This window comes from Talpa occidentalis, unplaced genomic scaffold, assembly GCF_014898055.3.
Source record: "Talpa occidentalis isolate TD23 unplaced genomic scaffold, MPIMG_talOcc4v2.1 talOcc4.10, whole genome shotgun sequence".
Taxonomy (NCBI): Eukaryota; Metazoa; Chordata; class Mammalia; order Eulipotyphla; family Talpidae; genus Talpa; species Talpa occidentalis.
This window is the reverse complement of record NW_023600993.1, coordinates 86,688,277-86,712,820: the sequence shown is the minus strand read 5'-3', so window position 1 is coordinate 86,712,820 and position 24,544 is coordinate 86,688,277. Positions and strand designations below refer to the sequence as shown.

At 48.5% G+C, this 24,544-nt stretch overlaps 1 protein-coding gene across 1 annotated transcript; it reads right to left on the bottom strand.

Annotated features, from left to right (window-relative positions):
• Positions 1-96: 96 nt before the first annotated feature.
• SNTA1 (syntrophin alpha 1) lies at positions 97-23,545 on the bottom strand. Its single transcript, XM_037496844.2, has 8 exons — positions 23,101-23,545; positions 20,181-20,366; positions 7,309-7,513; positions 4,371-4,578; positions 4,092-4,222; positions 1,986-2,182; positions 808-995; positions 97-723 (listed from the first exon to the last, which is right to left on the bottom strand). The coding sequence occupies exons 1-8, from the start codon at positions 23,402-23,404 to the stop codon at positions 631-633; spliced, it is 1,512 nt and encodes a 503-aa protein (XP_037352741.1). The 5' UTR covers positions 23,405-23,545; the 3' UTR covers positions 97-630.
• Between the last annotated feature and the right edge of the window lie 999 nt (positions 23,546-24,544).

Below are 24,544 nucleotides of genomic sequence, written 5' to 3'. Positions count from 1 at the left end.
CAGGGCCAGGGGCCCAAGTCCTGGGTCTGGCTCATCCTAGGACTATAGAGGCTGCCACAGGATCCACAGGCCAAGGCACAAACCACAGACACTAGACCAGGCTGCCTATGTGCTCACAGGCTGTTTATTTATCCAAGAGTAAGGAGGAGAAAGGGTGAAGAGAAAACCAGATGCCCCAAAGTGATGGAGCTGAGGGGAGAAAGGAACAGAAATGATCCTCCTCTTTCTCTTGTCTTGAACCCCAGGGAACTCCAACTTTAGATGGGGCCTCTGAGGGTGGCTTAGGGGCCTCTAGGAGGCCCGGCAGTTGTTGGCTGGGGTTAGCGTCCCCACAGGGACAGGCCCCAGGCTCGGAATGGCTTCTGTGTACACAAAATATCTCTCTGCAAAAGGCACTGATGGGGAGAGAGAGGCAGAGGGAGGCTACCCCATCAAAGGCAGGATCTGCTGTGACCTGGGTCTGGATCCCAGTCCCTAAGACTATCCCAGCCTCCCTCAGGGGCTAGGTCTCTGTACCCTTGTTCCTTTCATCTCCCGTCCCTCAGCCCAGAGAGGAGCAGTCAGTCCGCGGAGGGCCAGGCAGGCCACGTGCTGCATGCTCTTCTTCAGGGCTGGAACATCTGGTGGCCTCTACGCCAAAAGCCCCAGGCGGGTGACTTTGGCAGAGAGGAAGGAGTGGATGATGAAGACCATGGTTTTGGGGCACGAATGCAGGTCCAGCTGCTGCAGGGTGGATGGAGAGAAGGGTCAGGAGCCCCATCCAGCCTGGTGTGCAGGAGGGTGTTGCCCCCTTCCCCCTCCACTCACAATCTCTCCTTCAGCACCCCCGAAGTCCAGGAAAAGGAGACTGGCCCCGTCGTCAGAGGACATCTGCAGCTTCTCGAAGGGCTGTCGGAGCAGCACAGCTCGGGCTGCACCTGGCTCCGCCGCCCACAGTGTGAAGCCCTTGTCGATGTGCACAGAGAGGCTGCAGGGACGGCCATTCCACGTGCAGGCTGTGGGAAGGGGTAGGTGGGGACAGGCACGCTGGCAACTTAGAGACCACCAGCCCTACCTCCAACCCCCAGGGCAGTTGCAAAAGTGGAACTTGGACACCACCAGGGGTGAGAGGCTTGCTGTCTGTCATGCCAGCTATACATCACCCTCAATGGATCACCCCCACCCCAAAACAGAAAACTATACCCCACCTCTAGTCCCACTTCCACTAACACCAAAAGTGGGAAGGGAGAGCTTAGACTCTGTCATGACAGGAGGCCCATTCCCCACAAAGGCCTCAGCAAGTTCACTAAGCATTGCCCTTGGGGACCTGAGAAACCAGCAGAACTTGCAATTATATATGAATTTCAGGTGAACAATAGAGAATTTGGATATTCTTACGCCAAAGATATTATTTGTTGCCTATCTAAAATTCACGTTTAAAGGGCCCTCCCTGGTGGCGCAAGGGGTTAAGATGCAACCTATGAAGCGATCCGCAGCACTGCAGCATGAGTTCAATCCCCGGCCAGGGAGGTGACCCACATGCCGCAGCAGACCTCTCCTGTCTCGCCCGCTGCTCCCCTCACCAGTGTATTTCAGTCAGTCTGCCTGTTCTGTTCCCCGCTCTGTCTCTGGTGAATCCTCTCACCCTCCCGCGGATCTGGCCTGGACCCCAGTTCTTGTATGCATAAATAAATAAATCTTTAAAAATAAATAAATAAATAAAATTCACATTTAAGTAGGTGCTCTGTATTTTTTCTGGTAACCCTATTCCAAGCGCCCGAGTCTCTCACATCCTCACCAGCATAATCTCAAACCCAGGGCAAGAAAACCCAGGACAGAGTCTCATTACCAAGAGGGCACCTGCACATCCAAGCCAGGGGCCCTCTAGGAAGTTCAAACCCCACTTTCTCTCCCCCTCCTGAAGCATCCTAAAGAAGGAGGCTTGACTGCCTCTGGGGATTAAAGACCTATTACCAGAGAGGCACTCCCAGGTCTCCCCAGCCTACCTGTAGACACCTCCTGCACACCCTCAGCTGCCCGGTGGCAGCCATCCACCAGCTGGCGGGTCCAGGCAGCCAATTCCTGTGGTGACTCCACGCTGAACAGATGAGTGTCCACACCGTGGCGCGTGCCCGTGCGCAGGGCAAATGAGAGCTCTGCATCATAGGGCACTGAGCCCTTGGAGGGGCCTGAGTGTACCAGCCTGGGGCCAGAGGGAGCAGAAGACTGAACATGAGGTCTCACGGCAGGAAATAGTTCCAGGTCAAGTAGTGGGGACCTGGAAAGGGACTCTGACTCCTTATCACCTAATGGGGGGACAGGACTTCTAGATGGGCACGGATTAACGCACAGAAAACCATCTCCTGCACCTTCCCTTGTTCCCTGGGAACTAGTCATACCGATGTCTACAAACATACCAAGCACACTCGTGCCTCAGCAACTTTGCATACACTGTTCCCTCTAACAAGTACACTCTGCCCTGATTATCCACACTTGCTCACTCCCCTCACTTCCTTCAGATCTTTGCTCAAATGTCACCTCCTGAAAATCTTTCCTGACCTCCCTAAAACAACACCCCGTCACTCACTTTTCATCATGATAACTGTTATTTGACCTATTCTCTTTGTCTCAGTTGGTTTCTGCTTGTCTTTTTCACCAGGTATCATCCAGGGTACAACTTTTGTCTAACTTGTTCTCTACTGTATTCCCAGTAACTAAAACAAGACCTAGCACATAGTAGGTGCTTGATAAACATTTCTGGCCTGAATCAATGAGCCACTTGATTAAATAGGCAACACGTGCTCTTCATATCCCTGGTAGCCCAGCCAGCAGGCTCCTAACACATGGGCCAGAACCCAGCCTACAACAAAGAAACCTGGGGACAAGGGCCCAGACACTTGCTGTGTAACCTTGGGCAGCTTGCTGTGCCTCTCTGAACAGCAGGCCTCAGAGTTCCGGCCCTTAGTCATCTTTGCTCCTCCTCCACACACACTCTCTCTCTCTGGTAGTCTTGGTTTCCCCTTGAAGCTGTTGCTGACACCCAGTCTCCCATTTTTCCAGTTCTGATCTGCAGACTCACAAGTCCCCAAGCTTCCTGTCCAAATCTCCTATCCATCCCACACAGTTTGGACTCAGCTCAGCATATTGTTCCAACCTCCTCCCTTTGCACTCCCTCCCCAAGTCCCCCTGCTCGCCCAGACACAAGCTCCAAACCTCCCGTTGATCCATTCATCCTGCACACCTCCCTCACCCTCCCCATCTGGCAAGCATTGCGCCTGGTTAATTTTACCAGCCATGTGTTTTCCAATGCAAATGCAGCCTTTCTTTTCCATCTGCTGCTTCCACCCACCTCCACCATCTCTCCTGGACGACTGCAGCAGCCTCCCTGCTTCCATCCTGTCCCCTCCATGTGGCACTTACCACATGGCAGCGACAGGATTCTTTTAAAATGCAACAGAGTCAACTCACTTCCAGGCTAAAATTCTTCTACTCTGCCACAACTCTGAAGATAAAGCTAGGATTCTCCTGCCAGGCAATAGAGGCTCAGCAAGAGCCAACTCCCTGTCTCATTTCTCTCCAGTTCCTGCAGATTCTACTAGTTAGAGCCACTCACAGCTCCCTGAACTTGTGATAGTCCCTCAGGCCTCCGGACCTTTGAACACATTCTCTCTGTGTGAGAAGCTCTCCACCCTTTCTTAAATAGCAAACTTCCACTCAACCATCAAAGTCCAACTCAAAGTCACCCCCAGTCAGAAACCTTCCCCAACTGGACCAGGCAGAGTAAAATGGCTCCTACAATTCTGCATTGTGAAGACTAACCTGGGGTCATTCTCCTCTACTACACAGGGTGCTTCCTGGGGGCAGGCTGTGGGGCTCAGATCCTTTTCCCCTGCCACACAGGTTGAACAAAGTACATATCAATGACTGAGTAGCTGGTGGAACCTCACATCCTTCTGTTTCAAACCCCCATTTTACAGATAAAGAAATGGAGATCCAGACGGGGTAAAGGTTTGATTCAGCCATTTGGGAAAATAAGTCAGGGAAGACTTATTCTAAAGCATCACACCCCCACCCCCAAACTCTGAGTGAGACACACACCCGCCTGTGGCTACCTGGTGGCGATGAGCGGGGCGGTACGGGCAGGCCGGCTCAGGGCCTCGCGGGTCTGGGGAAGACCACAGTAGAGAAGCAGCTCCTTTTCTGTCAGCAGGGCCAGGGTAGGTGCTGTGCCCCCACTCGGCAGCTACAGGGGGCAAGGCACAATGAGGAGGGGTAGAGAGGGGAAAAGTCAGAGGGCCAGGGCAGGGTGAGATGTAGAGGAGCAATGGGAATGGAGTCAGCTGCAGGGGAGGGGAACAAAGGGAGGGGGAGGTCTTCAGTCTTGCAGGCACCTGCTCAGTCAGCCAGCCGATCTGCTTGATGTCCTGACTCCCAGCCGTGCTGGTGGCTGCCAGCAGTGCCTGCAGCTCATCCTTGACCCAGGGAACCAGAGCGTTGATCTGGGCTTGGATGGCAGCTGCCCATGACCTTGCACTAGCCTCGTCCTTTGCCCTCAGGAAGAGGGTGTCTTGGCCATCTGGTGAACAGATCTCCAAGTACCTGCAGGCACAAACAGGGTGGAGGGAAGGGCCTGTCCACTGGGCTACTGCTGCCCACCCCTGAAATCTGGCCCAAGAATCCTTATCTACTTCAACTAGTAGAAATCACAGGGGATGTCCCTAAGAGAACCAAGGGCGACTCTTGCTGCTAGGATCCAGCCACAGTTGGAGCCTCATGAGGTCTAGGAACAAAAGACTATGACACACACACATAGGCATAGACACACAAATACACAGACACCCAAACATGAGAAGGGCAGTGATTATCACTGTGTGAGAACTCATGATCGTGTTCTTTTCTCCTGATTTCCAAGGATTCTCTTGCTGAGCCAGCTCCCAGGTTCTCCTTTGTGGCACAACCACAAATTAATTTTAATTCTAATTAATACATTAATCAGAGGGAGGAAACACAGAAACAAAAAAGGATTGATAGGTCAAGTTAGTCTACATAAAAAGCTGGGAGAATGGAGTAGGAAGAGGGGAAGGACATAAAAAGCCATGCAGGTAAATATGAAGGAAGCATTTCAGGGGGTTACCAAGGATAGTAGTGACAGGAGAGGATGTTTTATAAGTTTATGGGCATTAAAGATTCACACCCCTTTGACTTTTCCTGTAACTGATAAGGTGTGGCAGAAACTGGAAAATGGCTCACTCACATCCATTCCAGCCCCCTTCACCTTTGCTTTCCTCTACTGTAAAGCTACAGAGCAAAATGCCTAAATTCCCAGCCTCCCTTGCAGCTAGGGCTGGGTAGGGGACCCAGTTCTGACCAATGATATATAGAGATGACCCTTCCCAAATGAAAGATAAAACTTTCCTAGATATGGTAGTTAGTTTTCAAGACAGCCTCCACCAAATCCATCCCTCCCTATACTCACAGTTTACTTCTTTCATCTAGAGGTGGAATTTATTTCTCCTCTCCTTAACTTTGTGACTGGGTTTGGCAAGTAAAATAAAATCCAACTACTATATCCTGAAACCAACTACCCTGTGAGGAAAAGCAAGCTTGCCCCAAGCAAAGCCTATAGAGAAAAAGGGATGTACAACCAGCCCCTAGTGGTTCCAGTCATCCCAGTCGATGCAGAAGATGTGGGTGAAGCAGCCATCTTGGACTTCCAGCCCAGCAGACACCACACAAAGCAAAAGAACTGACCAGCTGAGTCAGCCCAGATTACAGAATTATGAGTAATAAACTGTTATCTTCCAAACCACTCAATTTCAGAATGTCTCATTATGCAACAAGGGAACAAAATACCAGCAGAAAAGTTCCTTTGCCTTTTGCCTTCTTCCTGTGTGGTACAAGGAGTCTGTGTTTGGAGTATAGTCACCATAAAAAAGAAAATCTATAATAAAGATGGTAGGGAAAGAAGCTGGAAGCCTGATTCCTTGAGGGAATCCCTGAGCAGCTATAGCCTAAACAGCTGCCAGGACTTCTTTTTAAATATGTGTAAACCTCTCATTTAGTTAAGCCACTGCTTGGGGGGAGTCCAATATTTGCCTTCTAATATAATACTAATGCTGAGTAAAAATTTGAAATCTTTCTCATATTTTTGGCTGTTCAAACATTTTTTTGACTGAAATGTTGTGCTGATACAGAGCCCCAGTTATATTCAAGTTACACATGTAGTCAGGCATATGTGCACACTGCTGAGCATACATGAACACTTACATGCATGTATGTACATATATGTGTATATACACACATGTATGTACATATGCATGCATATACACATACCAATATTAACATAAACACATAGCACAAATCTACAGCCATAAATGTGCAAACACTCAACTCATGTACATGTGCGAACCCTTGAGTCTTCATACCATCTACATGTATACATGCATAGACATTCATGTACACACATGATATGAGTGATGTCTGAGATCACACTGGGGTCCATAATTAACCTAAGGTCCTGTGATTCTCAGAATAGACTAATACCACCACATCCTCACCCAGCACAAAAGACCTGGCATTAATCTAGGCTGTATTAGGACACACAGCACAAGCCTTTCACGCCCACACCATATATATATGCCACCCCCAATACCATATACCCAACTTAACATCTACTCCATCCAACCACCACCAACATTCAGGCACCTACTGCTTCTAATGCAGAGAGGGCTACCTGGAATGAGGCAAGTTCCACACCTTCCTGGTTGTTTGATCTTGGACAGGTTACTTCCTTTCTCTGTCCTCATCTATAAAATGAGGTGAAATAATAGGACTTTGCTCACAGGGTCACTGTGAGAATTAAGTGAAATTGTGCATGGTAAGCACTTAATAATGTTAGCTGATATCAATTTTATCAATGAGTTATTAGGGGCCACTCAGACATCAAGAATAGTACTCTTCAGTGGTCCAGATCTATCAGACATCTCAGCACCTCAGCAGAGTTTTTTCTGAGACTGAGGGAATCACAGAGTCCAACAGCCTTATGGGGACTCTCAATGTCAGTGAGGAAAAGGAGCAGGCTCAAGAGAACCAGGACTGGAACTCAAGGTTCCTCTGCAGATCAAGTTCTTCCTCGGATGTGAGCCACCACAGGAAAAAGAAAGAAGTAAAGCAAACCTCATCCCCCTAACTTCATTCCTGCGTTCATTCAACAAACATTTCTTAAGTACCTGCTATGCCCAGGCATTGTGCTTGCCACACAAGGGTAGCTTCCTTTGGTCCCACTAATACCAGGTCATTTGTCTAAGTTGCCTCCCACCCCAGACTTACCTGGGTTCTGGGTCAGTGGGGGTGCACCTCCTCGAGACATATGCCATCTTCAAGGACACATGTTTGGCATCACTGAGGTCCCGGGGTGGCAGCCCAGGGGAGGAGGGCTGCCGCTGAAGGGGTGAGGCAGGAGGTGAGTCCCAGCCAACCGAGGTCCCGCCGGCAGAGTTCTTGAAATATGGTGAGACCTCCTTCATGTACTTGACTGGTCAGGGGACAGGTCAGCAGTTATCAGTGGCACGGGCTCCCATGCAGCACACATTACATTGTCATTTGTTCATTAAGAGATTAATTTATGTCCCATATCACCCTCCTCCTCTAGGCTAAAGTCTCTGACAGGGAATATGGTAGAAAACACTGGATGCACGCCAACCTCCATTTTCTCACTCCCCCGCTGATTTATAGTCGCACAGCAACCAAAAGATTATATGTCCCAGCCTCTTTTGCAGCTAGGTATGGCCATGTGTCTAAGTCTGAACGAAAAGTAGAAGTATTTAGCCCTTCAGGACAGCTGTTTAAAGGGAATAGACAACTTCTGTTCCCTTTAAATAGCCGTCCTGAAGACAGTGCAAGAGCCCTGGATGGGAATCAAGAGACGTGATCACTCTGCCACTGTCCCATTGTTTGCCTCTATCTCTTCATTCTTCTCATCTGCAAAAAAGGAGGGGTTGAATGAGATAGTCCCATTGCAGAGGCTGCTTATTATCCTCCAGTAAGTGATAGTAACCCAGCTGAAGACTTCATTTTTCAAGCTGCCTTACAGCTTGAAGTGCTCATGTGACAAGTCTGGCCAATAGACTGACCTCAGAAAGGATGTGTGCAAGTACCAAGCTCTGTTCATTAATGACAGGGGCGTACCCTTCCTGTCCCCCTGTTCCCCAGCAGGGTGAGGACATGAGCCATACTCTAAGGAAGGCTAATCAACATAACAGAAATAAATGGAACGAAACAGCAAAAGGATGCTGACACTTCAGAGATGCCATGTCAGATGTGGACTGATACCCAAGAAAGCAAGGAGCTTCTATTATTTTTCAGCCATATTATTTTACAAGTCTCTTATTATAGCAGCAGAACTAATAGCCAACCCAAAACAGGCATCTAGGGGTCCTCTTAGGTCTGATCAGCCATCACTGAGAGAATGTAGTGGACACTTTCAGGAATAGCATTGTACAACACTACTTTTCATGATTATGTAAATGTCCTATATTTACACTATCCAATATAGTAGCCACTTTCGAGTCACCATGTGGCTATCAAGCACTTGAAATGAGGCTAGAATAAATGAGGAATTGAATTTTTCATTTTCACTTCATTTTAATCAATTTAATATTAAATTCAATTTATCACACAGAACTAATGGTGACCATTTTGGATACCATAGTTCTAGATTAACAGGGTGACCCACATCTCTGCTCAACTGACACATGAGGCCGTGTGCTGATGTAACCCTGCCTTCCTGGCTACACTCTCCAGATGAGGGGTGAACAACTGACCCATGTTAGCCTTTCCAGATTGAAATTTGGAGACTCCTAGACTGGTGGTTTGAACAAACTTGAATGTGATGGGGATAACCATTTCTGCTGAGAGGACAGACAAGAACAGAAAGCTGGTTTGTACAGAGAGAGGATCAGTGTAAATAGGCATGAGAGATAGAAGGAAGACCCTGTCTAACACCTGCAAATAGTTTATTTCCTATACTCATCCTTTATAAAATCAGGCTGCCATCCCACTAGGATGATATCTGCAACCAAAAGAGTCTTGATGGGGGTCTGAATCCCAAGTCTTTCTAGAAAAGGAAGATGTCACTAATAATAGTATCTGGAAGTATAAGGCAACACTGGAAGAGTACAGACAAGCCAGTTTCCTTGAACACCTACTATTTGCCAGCCCCAGGACTAGGATGGTAAAAATATGACATTTGTGCTACCACTTCTTTAACCCTGGTCTTCTTTGTGTTCTAGAACACAAACATAAGAACAGAACACAAAGGCAGCCATTACCAATCAATTAAGACTGACAGGTAATACAACACTTTGGTTATTCTTGCTATATCAATTAGATGAGTTTGGCTGTAAATAATAGAACATATGACAGCATGTCTTAAATAATATAGATATTTATAATTTCATGTAAATATGAAGTCTAGAAGCAGGTGATTTCAGAATTGGGTCAGTGGCACTGAATTAGAGTAGGCCTCTCTGTTTTTTTCTTGGCCTTCCTCTCAAGCCAGTGATTCCTTATGTGATAAAACCCAAAGCAGGAAGGGCTGAGACAGGCAGAAAATGAGCCATCTCCTCCCATCTCCCTCTGACAAGAGAGGTAAACATTTCCATGAAGCCCCCAGTAGACATCCCCTGTACTTCTCATTGGCCTTCCCATTAGTCAAAGGGAATAGTCATGAATTAGACCAATCAATACTCTAAAGCTGACTATATCCCAATATAAGGAGGCTCCTGTTAGCTAGGAAGGAGTGGAAGTTGTTAGTAGGCAGGCAGGCAACACTGTTTGGCACATTTGCCCTGGCACCTAAACTGTTCCCAATTCTGATGAATATCAGTATCCTCATACCTAAAATGAGCTACTAGGAAGAAAATATGTACATCACTGGTTAAAAGACTTGCCCAGGCACTGGTCTCTCTTCCCCCAAACAGGCCACCCTCCTCTGCTGTCCTCCTGGTAACTCTTGGGCTGCCTACTCACCTCTCCCCTTCTCCCCCCATGAACATCTGGCCTAGCAATCTGATGTTTGTAGTCAAAGCCCAGCCAGCATTCTCTGCCTATAAGACAGTCCAGAAAAGGTAGCAGTTCTTGGCCTCGGTCCCTGGAAGAACGAGATAAGAAGCCATTTCTATTGCAGGAGATGCCCCTGAGGCGCAAACAGGCTCCAAGGTAAATAGGGGTGAAAGTGAGAGGTAGTTTCAAACCCTACTGGGTATGAAGAGAAGTTGTGTTGAAAATAATGGCAGGTTTGTTTGGGGTTTTTTTTTCCTTAAAGCACTAAGCCTATACCCAAAGTTTGAAGACCAGGGCTAACAAAGACTCATCCACATGATTACAGTGATGACTTATCCCAGGACTGACTACTGGACTATGTCTCAGGGGTGATGAAGGACAGCCCCATTACAGTCAGCTTAACAGCTGCACCATCCTCCCCTGGCCCCTTCTCCTTGCTAGTGGAACCCTGTGTCCCACAGGATTGGTTTCTTCCAAGGCAAGGACAGAATCTTGATTAGTCAAAGCTAATCAGGATCTTTCCATCCCTCTTGCCTGTGACCAGTTTAGAAAGAGGTAGAGGATCAATTCTGACCAATGAGATGTAGAGAAAGTATTTTCTCTAGCCTAGTTAATGGGAGGAGAATTGATTCTAGAACAATCAATCAACGTAGTCTTTTGACCACAAGGGTTGGGGTCACCACAATGAAGATAGTAAAGCACCAGTAAGGACAGACCTAGGTCTTCAATGACACTGTGAGGCCTTAATTTAATCTACCCAAGAGTCATGCTGCCACAAGTTATTCTGGAAGAAAACACATTATCTTCAGTGTTTACACCTCTTTGAATTGGGTTCTGTTACTTGTGGGGAATTAGCATTCTGAGTAATACAGCCTCCTGCCCTATGGTACAAATACTGTCTCTCCCTGCTGTATATAACTGGCCACACATCCCTCCCCCTCAAAGTCCTGCTCTGCTTCATCTGTATTCTTCACTCAACTTCAAGGACCTCCAGGATCTGGGCCCTGCCTTTATCTCTGGCTTCACCTCCTGCCACATGCCTACCCTCGGCCTCAGGTCCAATCATACTGACCCCCTCAGAGGTCACAGAAGCTTCCAATCTTCCATACCTGTGAAAGTACAGTTCCCTCTGCATGGAATGTTCTTAACAAATGGTTTGGAGACACATTCTTGGATTTGTATTCAGTGTCACCACTTGTAGCTATGTGACCATGAAAAGGCTAATTCATTTCTCTGGGCCCCAATCTGTTAGTTGATTAAAAAAAAAAAAAAAAAAGGAATAACTAGTCTACCTCAGAGAGCTGTACAGTTAAATGAGATGATGTGAGATATGTGGCACCAGTTAGGAACTCAAGAAATATGAGTTTCCTACCTACCAGCTTCCCCTGTCCACACTGCTAGAACTCTGTTGTGATTTTGGGTGTCGAGGCTCATTCCCACCAAACTGAGAGCTCCTAGAGGAGGACAGAAATTGGGCTTGACTCAAGCCCAGAATCAGAGCTCTGGGAGTGGAGGAATGAATGCCAGGGTAGGAGAGGCTCACTCAATGGGAGGGAGAAGAAAACACAGCCCAGGGGGTCTGAGCTCAGCTCAAACATCACCCCACTGGGAAGCCTTCCCAGATGTCCAGTGTGGTTCCATTACACTCAACACCTCTGTAGTCCCCCAGACCACACTCCCCTTGATTGTCTGCCTGGGGATGTGTCCCCCACCAGGTTAGGGGCACTGTGAGGTTAAGGATTTCTTCTGACTCCTCTCTGTATGCCCAGAATCTGGCACTTATGCTATGTGCTTAGCAAATGAACATTTGTCAACTTCAAAGTCAGAGAAACTGCTAGAGCCCCTACTCACCCAGGCTGTCCCAGAACTGGGTCCGCCCTCTCCTTTCCCACAGGAACATGCTATAAATGGACAGCACACCAGCTGGTGCCTGCAACAGGGCTTGGATTTCACAAACCAATTGGCCTGTCCCAGAGTGGGGGTGGGGTCTTGAAGGCCCCAGAATGTAGCCATAAATAGCCCAGCTCAGAGGCCTCCTCCACGCTCTGATTTCTGCCTGAGTCACCCAACCAGACAGGGTGGGGCTGCCAAAAGGCTATGGCCAGGAAAGTTGAGGACATGGCCAGTATTCTGGAGACTCCAAGGATAGACCCAGTTGAAGTCTGGACCCTCAGAGTCAAGTCCCTGACTCGGGATCCTTGTAGAGCAGGAACAAATGGGGAAGCTGCAATAGACACAAACATAGGAACCCTCCCCCTTCCCAGGTCCTGATTCCAAGGGACTTCCAGTTCTGCCAAGCAGAAAAATCAAGACCTGGCCCCAGCCCCAAGGAGCCCGGAGTAGACTATACTAAAAACACAAGGTACAGGGTGCGAGCAGAGCCAGAGCCTCACCCAGTATAACTGGGAGAGAATGTACGTATTGCTGAGAAAAGGTGATACATCTGTCTTGGCTCAACACGGCCCATGTGCTTCTCCCAGTATGCAATAAAGACTGGCGATTGAATGTTCTGGCTTGGAATCTTGGCTGAAGAGAAGTCTGCCCTCTGGGCTCAAACTGCTCATTGTCTGTTCAGTAGGTGGTCACTTGCCCCTGCCTGAAATGACATGATCTATTCATTTGTTTACAAATCTGTGGCCTTACTCCTCCAACCAAAATGTCAGTTCTGTGAGGGCAGAGACCTGCACTTGCTCACCAGGGTATCCACAGCATCCAGAATAGTATCTGACAAATGCCAGGTGTTAAGTGAATGGATACTGACAGGCCTGTGTCCTCTCCACCTAAAGAGGGAATGTTGAATGTGGGCTCTGGAAGGTGGCAGGCTTAGGTTTAACTTCCTTGCTCCATGACCTTGGACAAGTATCTTCACTTCTTCTATTTCTTCATTTTTATAATGAGGATAAAATGTATGTACCTCCTACGGCATTAAGATTGAATAGCTACAACACACTTTGTCCTGCCTGGCATACACTAGCTCTTAAATAAATGGCAGTGTGGGGCTTCCCCTGATGGCGCAGCGGTTGAGCGCTGGGCTGTGAAGCTGCCTGCAGCCTCTGCAGCACCGGTTCAATCCCCAGCCGCCGGGCGAGGGTCCCACATGGCGCACAGACCTCTCCTGCCGCCCGCTGCTCCCCTCAGCAGTGAATTTCGTCACTCTGCCTGTTCTGCTCCCCGCTCTGGCTCTGGTGAATTCTCTCACCCTCCCACACTTCTGACTGTACCCAGTGCTTGTATAAATAAATTAATTAATTTAAAATAAATAAATAAATGGCAGTGTGGCTATTATGTCTGCTGATTTTAATAGAGTGACAACATAAGGGGATGGTCGTAAGATATGGTGACAAAGATTCCAATCCAGGCCCTGTCACTTGCTTTCTGACCCTGGCACATGCCATGGTCTTTCTGAACCTCAATTTCCTTGCATGTATAATGAGGATAGATACACCAGTTCTCTGGGAAACACACTGTGGGGATTCAAGTGCAGGCAGCCCATCCATCTGCCCACGAGGGTGCAGGAAGGACATGTGATTCCAACGGGCTCTGGAAAAGATGACCTTTAAGGTCCTACTGGAACTGCAAAGCTAGACTATAAATAGTTCTCAGTTCTGGCAGGCCCTACAATAGGACTGACCAATAGTGAAATGTCACATTCACTGGACCACACCCTTGTGCAGTATGGGGGCACCAGTCATCAAGGCCCTACAGACAGTGAGCCCTTTGACCTAACAATCCTGCTTCCAGGAGCCCTGCTGCAAATAAATGCTCACAGGTGTAAGGAGGGATCTTGTTTCCACTGTCCATGATGCAAGAGGCTAAGAACACACTCAATGTCCATGAGCTGGGGCTGCCAACTGCAGGATGCACACTCCCTGACTTGCAGAGACCACTCAGCTTGTTGATGGCTGTAGACCCCTGGTACCTACATCAGCTCCTGACACAGAGCAAGGGCTCTGTAAATATGCTAAATTAAAAAAAATACATGAATCCCAATAGTGGGATATTATGGAACCATTAAAAAGAATGAGTCAAAGCTACATGTGCTGAGTTGGAAAGATGTCCCAAACTTGTTAAGTGATAAAAACAAATATGGAAACTGTCTGAAAGTGTGAGAAAATATCAGTAGGGGTTAATTCTATGAGAAGATAATAACTTTACACTCTCCTGGGTTCCTTTTATAAGCATATGTTACTTTTTGCATTTTTTAAAGATCTAGCTTATTTTTCAAAGATACACTGCCTTATTCCATACCATGACACCAAGATTCAGAGATAAGGCCCTCCTCAACTCAGGAAGTCAAGACCCTGGGGTCTAGGATCTTAGTAATGGGACAGACACTTATTTAGCACATACTACATACCAAGCACCAGACTCAATTCTCACAAACACACCTTCACCTAATAGTACCAATTCAATGAGATGGATCCATTTCCTTCAACACTTTAATAAACTGAATAAACCAAGTCCCAGATGACATGGTTTACCGTGCAATATAAGTATTTAAGAATGTGGGTTTGGGGGCCTCCCTGGTGGCACAAGGGGTTAAGATGCAACCTATGAAGCTATAAGCAGCCACTGCAGCACAAGTTCAATCCCCAGCCAGTGAGCTGCCCACATGGTGCAGCAGACCTCTCCTGACTCGCCCGCTGCTCTCCTCAGCAGTGTGTTTTAGTAGATCTGCCCCTTCTGCTCCTCACTCTGTCTCTGGTGAATCCTCTCACCCCCCACACCTCTGGCCTGTATACCAGCTCTTGTATGCATAAACAAATAAATAAACAAAATTTTAAAAAAAGAATGTGGGCTTAGGCATCTGACAGATCTGAGCTCAAACTCTGCCCCTACGTGATGCTGGGCAAATAGCTTCACCTCTCTTGAGTTTCAGTGTTCTCGCCTGCACAGCTGGATGAATTATGCACCTAATTCATAGGGGTGATTTTGAGGATTCAATGAGACAGCACATGAAAGGCACTTAACACAGTGCCTAGCACACCACAAGTGCTCCATCACCAGCAGATACTACCATCACTGGTGTTATCATTGTCATTATTATTTCCTCCACCACTATCTGCAGTCAGGTTCATATGGCTAGTTGAGGCCAGAATCTGTCTCCCCACAGGCATTTTAATGATGGTCCAGGGAACAAGCCGGGGCTAAAGCCAAATTTTGTCTGTGGGGAGTCGCACGACTGAGAGGGTGTGTGTGTGTGTCCTTAAGAACAATCTTTGCAGCCATTCATTACTATCCCCAGGAGGGGAGTCCCTCGGGCTCAGCAAGCATGCATGGCTCAACTAAGTTGAATAGGATGGCCTCAGATTAGCTGCAGCCATTAATAACATCCCCCTTTGGATTGTGGTGATGCACTGAGCCAAATTTCAGGCAGGACATCTGGCAGCATCCACCTCCCAGGGAAGAAATCAGCAGGAACCTGGCCTTGGAGTCCTGAAAACTCATAATAGAAAATCTCAGGAGTCAGTCAAGCCCAGCTTGAGCCTTAAGCCAAGTCTCGAGAAACTCAATTGCAATTGATGAGGGTAAAGGTAAAACAGAAAGGGTCAGAGATGTAACATGGTGATCATTCCCCAAACATTCGCCAAGATCTAATGTGTGCTGGGCTTGGTGCCAGGCCTGGAAGCAGAGACAAACCACATATGGTTCCTGCCCTCAAAGACCTTCCAGTTTACTGGTGAAAACAATAATTATGCTGCTTCTGATGTAATGATGATAGCAGTTGACATTTATTGAATGCTGACCATGTGGAAGACATTTGCTATGCACTTTAAATGAACTGTATCATCCTTATAAATAGCAAGTGAAATAAATAATTAAGTACCTACTATGACAGTGGCCTCAGTATATTAACACAAGTTGCAAGGCATGTTACACACATTACTTCATAGTCTGGTAACAAGCATGCAAGGGAGGTGTTATCCAAGGCTGAGGCAATAGTAGGCCTGCCACCAAACAGACCATAGCTCGAATTCTGCCTCTGCTTACTTATTAGTTGTATGACTTGAAGAAAGTTATTTACTCTCAAAAACATTTGAGACGTGGTGACTTTGTCTGAAAGAGAAGAATTACCATGACCTGTTGCTCGATGCTGCTCTTTGTCATGCATACTTATGAACATGTTACGCTATGACTCTATCTTTTAAAAGCCTGATCTTTATGTGGGATATATCTTCCCTACTTTGTACAAAGCACTAAAATTGACTTTATTAATTTTCATCTGTCTTTAAGTATCATGCTTAATGCATCTCAAGTACACTGTTGCCCCTGTCTTGCCAGCCACACTGGGGATGAAGGGAGAGAAGACATTTGGCTATTCTTCCCTATCCCCCCGGTTGGTCTCCAAGGGCCCTGGCTGGCCCTGCCTTCAGATCTGCACACACAATGGGCTTCTCTATGGAGCAGACAGAGGCGTGTTTACTGCCAGTTTGGGTCCAGACTCTGGTCACAAACACATCCCTGTGGCTAAGAACAGACTCAAGACATTTGTGCAAACCTGTTTTGCAGAGGAAAAGATCCAGGAGGCAGAGTAGGCTTGCTGCCTGAGGCCCTGACTTAGGTCAGGGAAGTAGGGATTTGGCTGGTACCCAGAGCTTCGACAATGACATATATCCTTCTAGGACATTCTCAGGGGACTCTTTACCCCGTGAGCCAAAGGTTTTGGGAAAGATGCCCAGCTGGCCCACCAAGTGGGGCCTGTCCTAATGACAGGCTCCTCTTCCATGGCTCCTTGGAGGTAGCCTCGGGAGTGAGATGAGAGCACAGAAGCTCTGAACAACGTAACCACTGACTGGAGTCCAGGGGGAATGTAGGCCCAGAGAGGCTTCCATGACCCCTGACTCTAGGCTGGAGAAGCTCCCAGGCCTTTAATTTTTTACACAAAGTCCCTACATCCTCAGGTCCTCCAGACTTCTCAGTTAACCCCTGCAGTTCAAAGGCTCTTGATCCCAACCCCTCTGCTAACATAAATGGGAAAACCACCTTCCCAAATCTGCTGGGGCAGGAGAACAGCTCAAAAGAGTCTGCAACTGAGAACATGCTGGGAAAAACTAGCAAGAAGGCCAAAACCTCCAGGGTCCTCCTCTTATCCAAACCACCACCATCTCCCTTCTGTTCATGGCCCCAAGCTCCTTGATGCCATTCTGCATTCTTCTGCCTTCCTTCAAACCAGGTTGATGCTGCTAATACTCAGACCTGACCATGTGTGTCCCTGCTAAACCCCTTTTAATGGTTGCCTGTTTATCTCCAAAGTTCAAATTCCTTTAGCCTGGCATTCAAGCTCTTGCAGGATCTATCTGAATAACCTCCTCCTTCTTCACTGTTTCTCACAGCCAGGACTCAGATGAAAGTGGAATTACTCCCCAGGCAATTTCCCTCGTAAGTCATTTCACTCCTCTACGGATCAGCTAACACAGCTCCCTACCTACAACACCCTTCCTCCACCCCATACCCATTTCTGCTTATTGCCCATAAAGTGCCAGCATCCCTTCCTCCAGAAGTATCTCCTGATAACACAGAGAGAAGTGACCACTGTCTCCTCTGATCCCTGGACTGACCCTATTCAGCACCTATGACAGATTAGGGATATGGTAGGATTGCTCGGCTGTCACCCCCATAAGACTGAGAGTTCCCTTTCTTTATACTCTTTATACTGAGCAGAGCAGTATAAAGAGGGGTGAGAGAAAAGAAAGCAGAAGAGGACTCTCAATCAAAAGGGGAAGAATAATACAAGATTTTGTGTCAACAAATTTGACAACACAGATGAAATGGAAAAGTTCCTTGAAAGACAAGCTACCAAAGCTCATTCAAGATAAACAGTCTAAATTGCCCTACTAAAGACATTAAAATCACAATTTAAAACCTTCCATGGAGAATGCTACCAAATAAAGAGGAAATAGGGCTAATACTATAAAAATGCAAGGGAACAGGAGCAGAATTACTAGTAACATTTATTGTATGCCTACTATTTGCCAATCTTATGCTGGGCAGGAGATAAAGCCACTATTTACCTAGAGGTGTAGGGCAGCATTTGCCAAGGAAACATCTTGCCCTATGCAAAGTCTCAGAGACTGTAAGTGCTGAAGACCCTTAGTCCTGAATGGTACGCGTGTTATTTCTCCTCCTCCTACATCCATGGTAGACACTAATAATTAATTCTAGCCCATAACTGCTGAGCCCAGACTAGACCTCCTAATCCTTCCAAATACATAACTCCCAGTAGCCACCAGGGAAGCGAACACTCAAATTGAAAGTTATTGGTCCTCTCTAGCCCCAACATGGAAACTGAGGCCCAGAGGAGACAAGGCTTTTACCAGAGATTCATCACAGAGAAAAGAAGATTTTAGGAACTTATTTATAAACAGTTCAGATGGAAGAGACAGCATATAAGGTTTTCTGCCACATATGATTCAGAGCTCCTTTAGGGAGGGCCTGGGTTTGATTTAGTTTCTGACTCAATGATCTGCACACCAGGTACAGTAGGTATCTGCAAGTGTTTCTTGGTTTGGTGAGGAAGGAATAGAGTGAATGAGTTAGATGGAAGGCTTGGGTGTTAACTCCTAAACCAGGAGATGTTCAAGCACTAACATGGAGAGATACTACCTTTTCAGAATGATGCACACTGAGAACCCACACAGAAACGTCCTCAAGTTAAAATTAGGTGGGGGAGGGTGTCTCAGTGCAGAACAGAAATGTGTCTATAGTAGAAATTTATAAACTATAAACTTTCAACCAGCAATAACTAAAAGAGCTTCTTTTTAAGTCAACTAAAATACGACATTTTGATGAATTTCAACTGTTCCAAACTGCATTATTAGATCTAAATATCAAAGCAATGCATCTGGGAAAGTCTCATATCCGTACCTTTGCTGTTAAAATATGATTGATATAGTTAAGATTTTAGGAACCAATTCTGCAGAGTTGTCTTTTAAGTAACTATTTTAAAAATATACCACTGATATTTAAAAAGTTACTCCTGAAATGTACAAATAAAATAAAATCAGAGAAAAGTGAGGTTGGGGCTACAGAAATGCCAAAGAGGGTGGCGGGAGAAATGGGTAGCGTGATCGTGTGTATAGCACTGGAATTCTGGTAGTGGGCAGAGAGAAGTATATACACATATCGAGGTATAACACTGTACTCCCAAAACTTACCTAGTACTATAAACCAATGGTAAATCAATAAAGTTTCACTTAAAGGAAAAAAAAAATGCCAAGAATTATCCAGGATCCAGAACCTGTTTGTTTCTGTGGCCTCTTGGAGACCCTACTGGGGAAACAAAGGCAGCCTATCAGGAACTGGGCCTGGGGCTCAGCTCAGCAGTTTTGTTGGCCTTGGCATTCTCCATCAGCCCCCGCCATCTCACTGTGCCTATTCTGGGCCATGAGCCAAAGACACATTCCTCGGGCCCCCACATCTTCCGGAACTGACAGAATGGAGTTTGAAGAAAGGGCTGAGCAAAGCAGAAACCTCCTGAGAGAGTTGGCAAATATGAGACAACCACAACAAGAGGTCCATAACAACCAGTGGGGAAACTGAGGCCCAGAGTAGGCAAAGGTCTCACCGAAGACTACACAGTGAGAGGACAGTAGCGAGAACACATCAAGGCTCCTCTCTCCACCCTATTAAAACTCCTCTCTGATCCTTGCTGGAAGGATTTGATATCCTGCTACATAAAGGCCAAGTATTCTCCCATGGGAGGATGAGTCTCAGGATTTTAGGGCCTCGGAGAGCTGAAAGAACCTCAAGTTGAGAGCTCAGGAAAGAATCTTGGATGCCTCTTCCCCAGTCCCTACCCCTCTCTTTCCCTGAGTGACTCAAGGGGAGTCATATCCTGCTGTGTGTCTTTTATCCTGCTCACAATCCCCAAGCAAGACAGAAGCAATCTCCCTGTTTTCAGATGAGGACACTAAAGCCCACTGAATTGAAGTGACTTGTCCAAGGCCACCAGTGCTGGTGCATAGGAGAGAGGAAATGCAAACAGGTCAGCCTATGCCTATTCACCACCCCACACAGTCTCAAAGGAGGTCCCCAAGTTCTGCTTCTGCTTTCAAGCCCGCCTACCTCCCAGCCACTACTGCTTGAGGCCAAGAAGGAACTAAGGAAGAACTAAAGATCCTGGAGTTCCCAGTACTCACCCTCTAGCACCACTTCTTTGCCAGTCTTCTTCAGGACCTGCACGGCTTCATCATGGGTGGCAGAGGAAAGGTCCTCCCCATTCACAGACAGGATGGCATCCCCCACAAAGAGGGCTTCGGTCTGGTCAGCTGCCAGGCCCTTGAAGATCTTGGAAATGAGAATTGGCATCTTATTCTCCCGGCCTCCTGCACAGGCAGAGAGGAAGAAACTGAGATACTCCAATGCTTGGGATTCGCATCAAGGCAAAATTATTCCTGAAAGCCTCCTTGGTGCCCTGCCCAGTGCTAGGAAGGGGCGGGGGGTGGTGAGGGAGGTAAAGAGAATCTCAGGACATTAATAATATTAATAAGTCGTTTTCTAAATTCATGTAATAGTTTGGTCACTGGATCTTTCGGTTACAAGGTTTGGGTGTTCACCAGTGTTTGAGTAACTTGAAAGGTACTGCAACAGTTTTTTCTTAAATAGTCTGAATTTTAAGCAATTTCCCACAATGGAGGAACCATTCCATTGATATCCTCTAATCTGGAATAAAAATAGAAGCCAACTACGGTCCCAAAGGATCTCTTCAGCAACTAAAAAGTTTTATGGTCGAGGACCAGGCTAGAAAACAAGGGCTAAATGGTCTAGATTTCAAAAGCCTATTGGAACTCTTCATTTAAAAAAAAAAAAAAAAAAACTAATACATTTGACTGAATTGCTTTATTGCTAAATTCTTGAAAGTTCTTTTGAAACAAGAAACTAAGAAAAGTTCACATTAGTTCCACATACCAAGTAAAAAGCACTATGCTAAATGCTTTCAATGTTGTCTCATTGCATCTTCACAACATCCCAATCACACAGGCATACTCAGTTTCCTATCAGGAAAACCGAAGTATGGCGAGAAACCCCCTTGGCCAAGGTTTCCAGCTAGCTAGTGGCAAAACCAGCTTGAACCCGGCTCTCCCCATTCCAGAACCAACACTCTTAACCCTAGGGTAAACTGCCTACCCCTCAGATATCACACTACCAGTCACGCCCAGGGTACTGAAGATGAAGGACTAGAGGCCCAGAGAAGGGGTCATAATTCCAAGGTCACGCAACAAAATGGTGGCAGAGGTAGCAGTTAGACCCAACACAGATCCAACTGTTTGCTCACAGTGCTGCACTGAGCTTGAGGCCTAGGAAAGGAAGGGGTTTCTATTTAATCTGACCTCTTCCACCTGAAACTAGCAACTTCTGTTCAGGTAGAAGCTATGGTCATTCCAGGCTGCCTTGGGCTGGACTAGACTGGACTCTACAGGAAGGTCACCATGGCAACAGGAATCCAGTCTCGATTCATGGAGAACTGAATGGAGCTGATATACCTGAAAGCACCTTCATTTCCACATGGAAGTATGGAGTCAGGGAGGAATTAATGCGATCTGATCCTCTCTGTGTCTCAGTTTGTCCATCTGCAAAGGGGAAAGTTCCTTCCCTCTCTGACACATGGAGGGTACCATTTCTGCATTGATCTGTTGCCCTATCCCATGCTGGAATTAGGGGGCAAGACTGGGTGCTCACTCCCTGGCTTCCCCATTTCTCCCTCTTTGACCTATTTAGTTGGCTGTCTGGAGACTTGCTTTTCCACAGGGAAGAATTAACTCTGCAGGGCACTCTCTAGTGGCCTGGTAATTGAGGTGCAAATCCCAGCTCTGCCACTCATTGACTGTGAGATCCTGGGAAAATCATTTTTCTTTTCTGAGTCTCAGGGTCCTCACCTGTGAAATGGGGCGTATACTCCATACCTTTAAGCATTTGTTGCCAGGATGACCCTGTGGATCATGAACCTAGAGTGCTGGACACAACATTTGACACAAAGTGGTAGCTGAGTGACCACCATTCTCATGCCCTCACCCAGACTAAAGGGTCTGGAAGCACCAGTGAACAGAGCCAACACCAGGGTGAGAAACAGTGCACATCCAGGGTGATACAAGACAGATTCCTTTCCCAAGACAGATGGCACTCTGCCGAGGGCTTGAATCCTAAGAAGGGCAGGAATGATGAACTCAACAGGTAGGGGTGGGTAGGGATTTTAAGCACTGTAATTTGCTTTGGAGTGTCTCCTGCCTCCATTTTTCCTCTCATCTAAAAACAATAAACCAGGTACCTACTATGTGCTGCCAAGGTGAGTACTTTAGACTCTTGTTTTCTTGAAACATCACACCTCTATCATTAGCCTTATTATATAGTCGAGGAAACAGGCTCAGAGTGAGAAGTGACTTTCTAAGTTCATGCAGTTGATTCTGGATTCAAACACATTCTGGTTGCACCCTAAAGAAAGCTGTCAGTATTGGAGGCTGAGAGCTCTCAAAGAGGAGACCTCTACCTCCACCCCCTCAATTCTGTGTAAGGTGGAGATGGCCCAATGAGGCAACTCAAATCCAGCTGTCAGGGCTCTCTGCCTGGTTACAGATTGGGCTGTCAGATTTCTAAGGCTTTTCTGGACCCCTATCTGTGAACTTAGCCACGCACATCTGTGATCCCCCCCCTCACACACACACACCCGTGCTCCTGACTCCAGACTTTACCCTTTCCCCTACCTCTAGCCCCCACACACACCCCTTGGTTGAGGCTGGGACTTCCCCTTCCCGGCCCAAGTAATGTCCCAGGCCCCAATCCCCTCCTCTCCATTCTGTGCTCTCCGGGGCCCTCTTGTCCTTGATGTCCATGCAACCCCTCTGACACCTCTATGCTTCCAAACGGAACTCCCCATCACCTGCCCTTGGTATGCCCCAACCCCCTCCACACCGTGCCTTCCGAAGCAACCCCCTCCGACCTTGGTGTCCCCTCAGCCCTCCCTAACCCCAGACACAAGTCCTCCAACTCCATGCCCCACGACCCCTGCACCTTCGGCGCCCCACAGACACCGCGACCCCGTGGCCTCGGTGCCCCGGCGCCCACCTTTGATGCTGATGCCCAGACCGCCCGCGTCCGCCTTGCGCACGGTCACGCGGCGCCGCTGGAGCAGCAGCGCCTCGGGCAGCTGCGGGGGCGCCGCGCCGGGCTCCGCGGCGCCGTTGAGCTGCGCGGACTCCGGCTCCCCCGGGGCGCCGGGCTCGGGGCCAGGCTCGCCGTCGGCGGGGCTCACGGTCAGCGTGTCCTCCGCCAGACTGAGCAGCACCCGCTGCCACCGTTCCCCGCCGGCCCCGGCGCCGGCGCGCAGCTCCAGCAGCCCGGTGCGCGGGGCGCGCCTGCCGGACGCCATCTTCGCCTCCGAGCCCCCGGCCGCCGCGCTCGCCCTGCCCCGCGGAGCCGGGCACACTCCGACCGAGCGCCCAGGGCGGAGGGCAGCGCGGCCCGGCTGGGCCAGCCGCCACCCTACTCCCGGCCGCCGGGGGCGGAGCTCCGACAGGCGGGGCCGCCCCGGGGTGTGACTAAGCGCGGGGAGCCGGGCCCCCGGCCAGCTAGCGGAGCCGCTTGGGCGCAGAGCCCAGGTACCGAGGGGCACCGCTCGGGGGCGGGGGCGGGAGGGCGTCGGGGCGGGGCCGCGGGGGGCGCGCGGGTAAGGTGCGGGGCTGGGCGGGGCCGTGAAGGAAGCGGCTTCGCGTGGCGGCCAGGACCCCTGGACCCCTGGACCCCGGGACCCGGCGGCCGACGCCGCGCGCTCTGAGGCCATCGGGCCCCGGGCCCATCGGTCACCGACGTTAGAGCACAAGGAAAAGAAGCGGCACCAGGGAGGTTCGAGGTTTTGTGGGGCGGGAAGGGGCTACGTCCGACGGAGGCCTGGGCTCCCGGGACGGGGCTTGAGTGTGGGAGGGAGACGCCGAGCCCCGAGGGCCGTCAGGGTGGGGCTGCTAGTGAAGGAGCTTTGAAAGGAGCTGGTTTCCTAAGGGGGAGAGCTTTGGCCTGTAAGCATGGCTTAGTATGGGGCGTGGCGCTTAAGGGTTAAGGTGAAGGTAGATCCCTTCCACCCTTAGAAAGAGGAAAGGATGGGGCCTCCCTGGTGGCGCAAGGGGTTAGAACCGCACTGTGAAGGGGTCCGCGGCCTCTGCAGCACGAGTTCGATCCCCGGCCAGGGAGCAACCCACATGGCACAGCAGACCTCTCCTGTCTCACCCGCTGCTCCCCTCAGCAGTGTATTTCGATCAGTCTGCCTGTTCTGTTCCCCACTCTGTCTCTGGTGAATCCTCTCTCTCTCTCTCTCTCTCTCTCTCTCAGACACACACACACACACACACACACACACACACCACATCTCTGGCCTGTACCCCAGCTCTTGTTTATACAAGCACTGGGGACAGTCAGAAGCGCGGGAGGGTGAGAGAATTCATCAGAGTCAGAGCGGAGAGTAGAACAGGCAGACCGACAAAGTACACTGCTGAGGGGAGCAGCGGGTGGCAGGAGA

Excerpts from the sequence above, each read along its gene's own strand:
- SNTA1 (XM_037496844.2), bottom strand. The coding sequence starts at position 23,404 with ATGGCGTCCGGCAGGCGCGCCCCGCGCACCGGGCTGCTGGAGCTGCGC. Across the intron at positions 2,183-4,091 it reads GCCCCGCTCATCGCCACCAG|GCTGGTACACTCAGGCCCCT; the intron begins GTAGCCACAGGC and ends CTCTGGCCCCAG. Across the intron at positions 724-807 it reads GGGGTGCTGAAGGAGAGATT|CAGCTGGACCTGCATTCGTG; the intron begins GTGAGTGGAGGG and ends TCCACCCTGCAG.